We start from the raw sequence: 10,665 nt of genomic DNA on the forward strand, positions 1-10,665 counted from the left end.
GTGTTATTTGAAAGTAAAATCTGCAAGCTAGCATAACATAGATATAATAAATCACGAATTTCAAGCATACAAAATAAACTTGGCAAAATAATTTTAGAATTTAACTTAGATTCGGAAATCCTGCTATAAAATTAAGCCATATGAGAAACTAGCAAAAGGCAAGAAGCTCATTGTCACTTTGAATAGTGGCCATGTCTTGCTTTCCCAAACACACAAGTGCTTCAATACCATCCCTGTTTGGAGTATCCATGAGAATAAAACTATTCTTCCTTAAATTTCCAGCAATGGTTACTTTTACAGGCTTTCCCCACCCAAAATCAATCTCATATCCAGGAAACCCACACATGCTTGAACACATATACATGTGATCATCATTCATTTTGATTTCTTCTAAATCAGCTTGGGTAAAAAGATCAAACACGGTTTCAATATTTCTTATGCCTAAAAGCTCCAACTTTTTCATCTTCAGGTCATTGATGAATGACTCTGCACTGATTTCACTTTCGTTATTTGTTTCCATCTCAATTGCCACAGCGAAATTTCCTATGCTCTTTTCAGGCATCGACTCAATCATCATGTTTCTTAAGTTTAACGCGTGGTAAACTCCAGTGGGTTTGAAGGAGCCTGAGTTATTCTTAGTAGTTGCTCCCACTACACACTTGTAAAGTAGCCAACTCAAAACTTCAACACGAGTAGCGTTTGTGATGGGTTCAACACATTGTGATGTTATGGCTTTGACTTTGAGTTTAAGCTCGTTTATCTTTGAGTTAGGGAACACGAAACTTCTTGTGACACAGTCCTTCGATTCATAATCAAGCGAATCTCCAATATAATTCAGTTTAATGGATTCAACAGAAATGAACTTGGGGTCAACTAGAACTTCATGTTCATGCTTATCGGAGAAAAACCGTGTCATTGTAGCCCAATCGTTTATAAACTGAACCAAACTGCTTCCATCTGCTATCTTGTGGGACATCGACACTGCAACCGCTACTCCACCGCATTCAAAATGGTTGACCTGAACTGCAAGTGGGATGATCACTTCTTCGTTTTCAAGAACATCGTCTCTACTGTTTGAGTTGCAATATACTAGACCATGTGGAAAGAATTGATCAAGATCTTCATGCTGTGAGTTTTTAAGGAAATCCGAAAGTGTGCTATCGATTGATGCTTCAAGAAATTCAACTCCATTGTCGTTGCAATCTACAAAAACTGGTGCGACTTTGGGTAGCCTACCAGCAAAAGGGTAGTACTTTGTTAATGTTTGAGACAATGAGTTCTTGAGGTCATGCGTTTTATCATGGGAACTACGATAAATGCTGGTGTTAGGGTAGAATGCAATCATCGGCATATATGCATGCGGAATGATTTGATCAATCACTGAAAGATTGTAAGTTTTGAGGTGAGAAGGTGTCGGAGAAGAGGGTTTGATGATTTCTCTACAGACGATTGTGTGAAGCTGCCTTCTAGCAAATCTTACCAGGCTACGTATCATCATCGTCTTTACATTAATTAAAAAAAGGTGGAGGGTTTTAACCTTATAGATACATGCACACACACACATAATTAGCCGTTTTCAATCGTGGGAATCTATTCGAGACAAATTATCAAGACAATCATCATGATAAAACTCTAGACTAATATATATTGTAAATTAATAAAATTTAAGCCTGCACATGAGAAAATGAAAAGTTGCCGTCAAATATTTGTACATAAATGCGTGAAAAACTATGATCATGTCATATCCGTACGTATTAAAATTCTTTAGATATAACCTAATATCTATGCAAACTTTCCAATCAGTGAATATCTTTTAGTTGAGATCGATTAAAACAAATTTAATTTGTCCATCTTGGAGCTTAGATTTCGGATATGTGGATGTGGGCTCTACAGTGATTCGATTTAGGCTTTGGACCCAAGTTGACGTTTCCCCGATCTACTTGCTGCAGTACTGCACTCTCCTTGGCAACGGCCCATTGTCCGAAAAAGAAAAATGGTGGCTTACTTGGCTAAAATATGGGGGAAAGGTTTAAAACACTCAACGAATGACTTGAAGATGCTTTTATTTTTTTCATTTTCCCTGGCGTTCTAAAAAAAGGTAGAGCTAAATATTAAAACCGTATTCTATATGAATTAAGACAGTTTCGCATCATGACAACTTCTTTTTGTTACAAGTTCCAAGATTATCTTATAGAACACTAATGGAAAAAAGTTTTTAAGGACATTCAAATTACGGCATATGAGAATTTTATGACAAACAAAAACATTATAAAAACAAAGTCATCTTTTGTGAAATCTAAGGATTTATGACAAGCATAATTGTCTCTTTTACAATTATGTAATCTTTTGCAAACATTTACAACATACAAAAAACTGTCATCGTTTAAAATTGTGTCGTGTTTTAGTGTCATAATTGATATTACCATATTTATACATATTTTAGGCATTATTTTAATACGTTTTAAGTTATATTTTGGTTAAATGCAAAGATATTTAGTACTTATTAAGTTAAATTACATTTTGCAGCCAAAAAAGACATTTTTGAGGAAAAATAACCAAAACTGACAAATGTTGGACCCTGGAAGGATTGGAGCCGAGCTGGGAGTTTAATTGTAACATTTATAAAATTTATTTAAAATTTAAACTTTTCAAACATTTCAAAACCTTCCATTGTTTACAAATTGTTTTCAAAATGTTCCAATATCAGAGTTTTCCCAGAAATCACAACACGAAAAACAAGGAGGTACACGATTAAGCTTTCGCTTTCCCGCGATCATCTGGTGTACCTGAAACAAAATCCACAACTATAAGTCACAAGCTTAGTGAATTCCCCCAAAATACCGACGCCATATAACAGTACAATATCATAAACAAACAGTATAGATATAAAGTCTTAAGTATGACTGGACTACCTTACCGGGCTTTCAGTCTATCTGGCCCACTTTCAAAACCTTCAGCATGTCTAGACCGCCTTACCTGTCCTTCAATCTATCTGGACCGTTCTTCGGGCCTTCGGCCTAACTTGTACACCTTGATGGGCCTTCAGTCTATCCGGGTCGCCCTGGGTCTGTTGGCCTAGAGCACAAAGCAGGACTGCCTCAAGCCACCCGCAATCACATCATCACATAGATATCAAATGCTAGCTAGCACATACAATAATCATACAGCCCTAATAGATAATCGATCACGGCATCATCCTATACACTAGATATGGATTTAACAGATCACTACACATAGCATCATATTGTAACACCTATAAAAAATCAAGCCAATTTAAAACTTTTTCAAACATCCAAAAGCCATTAGTAATTACAAAATGTTTTCAAAATAGTTTCATATCAGAGTATCCCAGAAACCATAAGTCCAAAACGTGAGGATGTGTATGATCACACCTTTGCCTTGCCGAGACATCTGAATCACTTGAAACAATAAACTAAAATCGTAAGCACAAAGCTTAGTGAGTTCCCCCAAAATACCCATACACACAACAATACACATATAATCACAAACAACATACTATGGGTCCAATCAACCATCAGGTTGGAATACCCCAGACCCTCAACCATCGGGTTGGAATGCAACCATACTATGAGTCCAGTCATCCTCGGGATGGTATACCCTCAGCCCAAAACCATCGGGTTGGAATGCCAACATACTACGAGTCCGATCATCCTCATGATGGAATACTCACAACCCACAACCATCGGGTTGGAATGCCTACATACTACGAGTCCAATCATCCTTGGGATGGAATACTCACGGCCCACAACCATCGGGTTGGAATGCCCACATACTACAAGTCCAATCAACATCGGGATGGAATACTCACGACCCACAACCATCGAGTTGGACCGTTGGAATGCCCAGGTTTGTTGGCTCTCGCACAAAGCAAACAAGCCTCAACCACCAACCAAACATGTACATATATAACAGATAATTACACAATAATCTATAAACAGAATTACCGATCTAACAGATCATAACATCATAATAACATCCTATGTACCAGGATACCGATCTAACAAATCATAATAACATAATCTTATCTACCAGAATATTGATCTAACAGATCATACGATACTCGAGCATATAGAATATCAGGATAATAATCCAAAAAGGGTTGACATTGGTGCCTTAGACCCTTAAGTATAGTGAGGAAAACTCACCTCACACTCCTGAAGTCCCGCAGGCAAAAACCCTTGCTGCTAGATGATAAATTCCCAAACTATCAACATCAAACAACACCCAATTAGTAATTAGGTTCCAATACATAATCAGGAGAGTAGGAAAAGTTTTGTATCGACTTGAACTCCCACCCAAGTTGAAGATTCATCTAGTTTTCCATGTCAGCATGCTCAAGCCGTATCACGAAGACTCAGAAGATCCCCAATAAGGGATATCAAAGCGTGCACCAACAACGATCGTTACGTCCTTCGATCGCGAGATTGAGGAGATACTTTCGGAACGAACTATATGAAAGGGGAAGTGTCGAGATTTAAAGAATACTTAATCAAGGGAGGAATTTACCGAATAGCGAGGCAAGTTGGGAGTCCGAATACTTACTATGGCAATTTCAAAGTGAGAACAAGAGATACCGAGATAAAAATGTGACAAGGACGTCACGAAAATAGGTGAGGGTAACGACCTGCCTTATTTAGATATTTTCTCTAATTATTTTTTCTCTAGAATAGTCCTTTATAGAGAAATTCTAGAAGATATCTAGAAACTCCATGGAAGGCTCATAAAGACACATCTTCTAGAAACATTCTAGAAGATGTCCCTTAGTTCCTAGTAGTTCTTTCCTCTTGTATAAATAGGGCTCTCCCATTTCATTTCTCTTCACCTTGTAATTTAGTTGAGTTCTCTAGAGCAATAAAGAGCTTTCGTATGTTGAGTTACTTCCTTCTTTCCTTATTCTTATGTTGAAGTTTCGAGTTAGGCTGACTTAGTTTGAGAACTAAGTGCCACACTGTGAGCTTGAAGATTAAGTTCGTGACAACTTGCTTCTAGATGTTCAAGATCGAGGCTTGAAGATTACTTAAGGTTGCTTTGGTTTCGTTGTGATGCCTCTCGGATGCCTCGACAAATTGAGCTAAAATAGCTACAAGATCTGATTCCTTTTCTTGCCAACTTTCCTCTTATTGCTTTTTTGTACCTTTTATATATCTTCCACTCCTTTTCGTTGCCTCCAATCCATATCCTATTTGTCCCCGCTCAAATCTTTAGTTAAATATGGACCGCTACAATTCTCACAATCGAATTGTATTTTCTTTTTAGTTTTTTTTTTTAATTTTTTTATAATATAATCCTGATTATAAATATTATTTTTGAATTTTTAGTGATCATAACAATACTCGAGGAAGAATGTAACATCCATAACAATCGTGAGAAATTTGAACTTTTTAAAACCAATCTGAAATCATATTTGTTTACAACATAGTTTTCAAAATGTTTTTAATATCAAAGTTTTCCCAAAATCATAGAACAAGACACAAGGAGGTGCACGATCACGCCTTCGCCTTTCCGCGATCATCTGAGGTACCTGAAACATAATACAAAACTGTAAGCCCAAAGCTTAATGAGTTCCCCTAAAGTACCAACACAACATAATAATCATAATAAAACAAAAACAACATCATGCATACAGAACCTTCAGTATAACTGGACCGCCTCACCGGGCCTTCAACCTACCTGGATCATTCTCCGGGTCTTTGGCCTAACTGGTACGCCCTCCTGGTCTGCATTCTATCCGGGCCACCTTGGATCTGTTGGCCTTCAGCACAAAGCGGGACCACCTCAACCCAACCACACATACACAATGTCGACACACATATATAACAAACAAGCATACAAATAACCAGCCCATAACCAAACAAACAGATCTTACATATCACTAAGCATCACATCATCCTATCTACCTATCATACATATCTAATGGATCACTACAATACTTAATCATACGATAAACCAGGATAACAATCCAAAGGGTCGGCCTTGGTGCCTTCGATCTGTAAGTACAATAAGGAAGACTCACCTCGCAAACTGAATAGAACTAATGAGGCCCAACTCCGAATCTCAGCTCCCTACTAGATACCTAACTCCATCAAATGACCAATTTCCATAAGAATTCCAAAATATCCTCAAGGTCAAACTTGGTCAAAGGTCAAGTTCAATAGTCCATGTTGACCCAACACACCGTGTTTCTTCAGCGTTCAAACGGTCGGGAAACCCCCAGCCAACACGCCGTGTTTAACCGAGTTTCAGCAGCTTAATACATTCAGTTGTTTTCTTCGATTCCAAGAACTCCAAAGCTTCGATCTAGACCAAAATCCTATTAATTTATCCCCTAGGACTTCAAAAAGGGTCCAAAAACCCAACCATAAGGCTTGTAGGTAGAAAGGCTTAACCAATAAGTGCTTAATCCTTAGAGTATGAATCCCATCCTTTCCAGAAGAGATTCTAGCACCAAAATCATCCCAAAAGTCGGTGCTTTATAGACATACATGTCCAATGCATGTCTTGAACCCATATTAGGTCACAAATGAGGATTTAGGACCTAATATCCATACATGGCATCAAAACTCAACTATAGGCCAGATCCAAGACTTTACTAGGTCACCTTGACCTGGAGATTCATAAAGTTGCTAACTTTATGAGATCTAACCATTCCAATATTCAAGAGTATGAAGCTAAAGGGACAAAACTCAAGATCTAGCAACATGGAAGGATAAAAACCGGATCTTGGACACTTATAAAAGTCCATAAGAGTGCCAATTGAAAGATGAGGGCTTTCTTGTTGAATCCTTGCTTCCTTCTTCCAACTTCTTCCTTCTTAGGCTTCCAAAAGCACCCCACTAGCTCACAAATGGAGGGAATGATGATTAGGGTTTTAAATGATCGATTGGGGAAATGGAGGCTAATAAAAGGCCAACTCTTGGAACTTAAGGAGATTATATAGGGTGCAAAAAATTAGGGTTTTCTCATCCATCCGCCAACACGTCGTGTTCGTCCATGAAAATATGCGGCCTAAAAGTTCTCAACACATTGTGTTGAGGCTTCACCACGTTGTGTTCCAAGGGAAATCATGCATAAATGGAATAAATTTCATACCTAGTAATCGGCATGTTACAAAGAAGCCCCGACTAACTCTGTGCTAGTAGCCACAGTGCTTTTAATTTTGTATGGAAATATGTACCTTTCCAAATAGCGGTGACAATTATTTTTGAATTGGATGACACTGCTACGAATAGGAGTGTTGTTGTTGCAATTTGTATATGGTTGAGATTTTGACCTTTTCATTTGCATATTATAGGTGGGTAGTTTTCATTGGTTGATTATGGACTTATTTTGTAGCCTTTTCTGATGGTTCGTGTAATCCACGTAAACTTAAACTTCAATTGAGCAAAAATTGTGCGGATAATAGTCCGAAAAAAAATGCATATTTGAACAATTTTCCATTTTCTATACCATTTTTATTGTGGAAAATATGGTAAAAGGTTCTTAGTGACATGGTTAAACTACTTAGAATTTTGGGCTTTTTCAATCAATGTTCAAAGCATTTAATAATGTGTTGAAGCTTTGAATTAGTAGGGTTTTTGCCAACACGATTCTTGGATATTCTCATGTTTCCCAAAATAGTTTACATTTTCAAAGTTCTGATTTCTCACACTTGGAAACCTTTTAACAATTAGCTTAGGCACCTGATGTATAGAACATAATTCATGTGCATATGTGTAGTCTTTTGAGAACGTTATCTCATTTTTTATATGCATCATGTTTTTTTAGTTTAACTTCTCCTCATAATTGTACTACTTGAGACTTTTTATGAAGCCGACTAACTCCACCCTATTTCGTATTAGCGTATTTCTTTTTAATGATTATCCACATCAAATTTCATTTTTATCCTGAAAAATGTCAATTTTATTTGAAATGATGACGATTTTTTTTATCTTATTTGCGCTTTAACCTAATCTCTCAAAGCAGCTGAACGACAAGACCCTAGATCGTATTACACCCATCACATCTTGAAGCACCTAAAAAAATTCTTGACATTTGCCTTGAGTTCGACCTACGTTCTTTGCCTCAACTCGAAATCGACAAGTCCAATCTACATCAAATTTCGCTTTTATCCTGAAAATTTTAATTTTTTTTTGAAACAATGACTACTTTTTTAGAGTAAATTACATGAATTGTCCCCAGTCTAAATATCAAATTGCGCGTTCAGTCCCTATTTTTAAAAATTAACTTGGATCGTCCCTCGTTTGGTTAAAAATTGCACACTTCATTAGTCATTAATTTAAATTTGCACACTTCAACCCTTATGAGATATAAAATAACTATTATACCCTTTTGTATTTCTTTTCCAATTAATTTAATGTTATTGTTATCATTATTAATTTAAAAATTAAAAAAATCATGCCCTACTTAATACCTAACCCCAACCTACCCGCCTCAAGCTCACCCCACCCCACACCTTCCTTTTGACCAATCTCTCTTCTCCATCTTCTCTAAAATCTTCAAGAATGGTTGATCCACTAATTCTAGACAACCACCACCGGAGCACATCCCTTGATGTCAAAATCCGACCACGAGTTCTTTGTCGGGGCTGTGACCTTTCTCCCAAAAAATCCGACCACTGGATAGGAGCTCCTCCGGAAACTCTTCCCAATCTCCTCACATCAAGAAATCCAAACCTTGGCCAATGTCGACTGTCATCGTTCTTTGAATCTCATCAGGGGAGCACCGTCGACGGAGATGATTTGGGTAGGGTTCGATCTGAACCTGTTTCTCCTATCTTAATCATCATTTTCTTTTATCTTGTGTAATGGCCTCCAAGATGCAAGTTTCTTTTTCTTCAGGCGTGGGTCGTTGCTCTTTCTTCTCCGACTATATGCGGGTTTCGATTTATAGGTTCCGATTAATGAGTTTCAACAATCGATTTAGTTTAACCTAGACACGGGTATCCTGTTTCACCATGATTTGGGATCGTTTAACTCGTCTTCAGGGTTGCTAAGGCAAAACATTGGTGTGATGAGGATGTTAGTGGTGACTTATAGGATTGGTGGTGGTGAACGTCGACAATTCGATTTTGTGTTTATGCTAGTGCGTTATATATATATATATATATATATATATATATATATATATATATATATATATATATATATATATATATGTATATATATATATATATAGAGAGAGAGAGAGAGAGAGATTAATGGTGGTGGTTATTGGAAGATCGATAGAGATGGAACCGCCTGCCACCTTTGTGCTCCCATCTACACTCCGGGTGGTGGCCAATGGAGGTTAATGGGGATGTCAGTGGTGGGGCTTGGAATGAAGTTCGATTTCTATAATATCTTTTGTTTTATTTCTTCTGTAATACTCACAAACACTTTTTTTTATTATTATTATGGATCTACTAACAGAAATTCAATGTATATTCTATTCCTGAATAATCTCATTTTTCAATTATTCAATTATTTCATTTTACCAAGTTCAATGTTAGCAAGATTAGTCAACAAGATTCAAACATTGAAAAAAATAGTAAATTAATAAAAAAAAATTGCTACATAAGAAAAATAAAAGAACATATAAGAAGAAATTAATATGCCCATCCCTAAAGGATTAAGTTTTGAAAGCCCCAACTACTTTGCTTTGTGTCTAAAAATTGAGTTAGAGTGCTGATGATGGTGTTGACCGGTGGTAGTGTTGTTTCTCATGATGTTTGTTGGAAATGGAGAGGAAGATGATAGGTTTAGGAAAAAAAAAGATGAAGTTGGGAAAGGAAAGGGGAATGAAATGAGGGATAAAGGGTTGGGGGTATGGATATTTTTTTTTTCTTTTTAATATAAAAATAATAAACAAATGAAAAAAAAATAAAGGAAAAATAGTATTTTTATATCCGAAAGGATGAAGTGTGTAAGCTTTAAACTAACAAGGAACGGTCTGAGTTAATTTAAAAAAAATGATTAAACATGCATTTTAATATTTACACGAGGAACGATTCACATAATTCACTCTTTATCTTATTTACGTTTTAACCTAATCTCCAAGATGAGCCGAAGAACAAAAACCTTAGAATCCTAATCTCAGTGGGGGAGTCTATGTATCGGAAGTGAGATGTGTGGACCCGATTTCTTTGTAAATCTCAATATATATACATGTATTATTATTATTATTATTATTATTATTATTATTTTTAAAGAAGTGGTCCACCCTTTGACTTTACTTTGACACCTACATACTCTTGCATTGCTCAGATTGTATTCCGCTTTATTTTTTCTTGAGTTCTTTCTTTCTTTCTCTCTTCATTCTCTTCGACCTAGCTTTTACCCCTAGTAATAATCACCATTCTACAATAAGATCGGAAAAAGGAATTGGAAGAAAGTTCACGCCGACGGCCTGAGTGAGCCTCTGGCCTTTGCTGCTCCTGTTCTGTCAGTCTAGCTCAGTATATACTTTGATTTTATTTTTAGGGGAAATCAACTTTTCTTGGTTTGTAGGCTTTCATTGTTGGTTTGTGGAATTGTGGCTCGTTTTAGAGGTTGGAAATCAATTATTTTTTGTTATATTGCTATTTTTTGGATTTTTGTTGGATTTGTCCACCGTTGTTGTTGGAGTATATTAATAGCCTTCAATTTTTTGGTGTGGTCCATATTGCAT

General features: G+C 36.6%; 1 protein-coding gene across 1 annotated transcript; it reads right to left on the reverse strand.

Moving 5' to 3' along the window:
- Window positions 1-148: 148 nt before the first annotated feature.
- Window positions 149-1,495, reverse strand: LOC145018709 (akuammiline synthase 1-like). The gene has a single exon (XM_078976566.1). The coding sequence runs from the start codon at window positions 1,493-1,495 to the stop codon at window positions 149-151; it is 1,347 nt and encodes a 448-aa protein (XP_078832692.1).
- Between the last annotated feature and the right edge of the window lie 9,170 nt (window positions 1,496-10,665).

This window comes from Lactuca saligna, chromosome 9 (genome assembly GCF_052625555.1).
Source record: "Lactuca saligna cultivar CGN05327 chromosome 9, ASM5262555v1, whole genome shotgun sequence".
Taxonomy (NCBI): domain Eukaryota; kingdom Viridiplantae; phylum Streptophyta; class Magnoliopsida; order Asterales; family Asteraceae; genus Lactuca; species Lactuca saligna.

Excerpts from the sequence above, each read along its gene's own strand:
- LOC145018709 (XM_078976566.1), bottom strand. The coding sequence starts at position 1,495 with ATGATACGTAGCCTGGTAAGATTTGCTAGAAGGCAGCTTCACACAATC.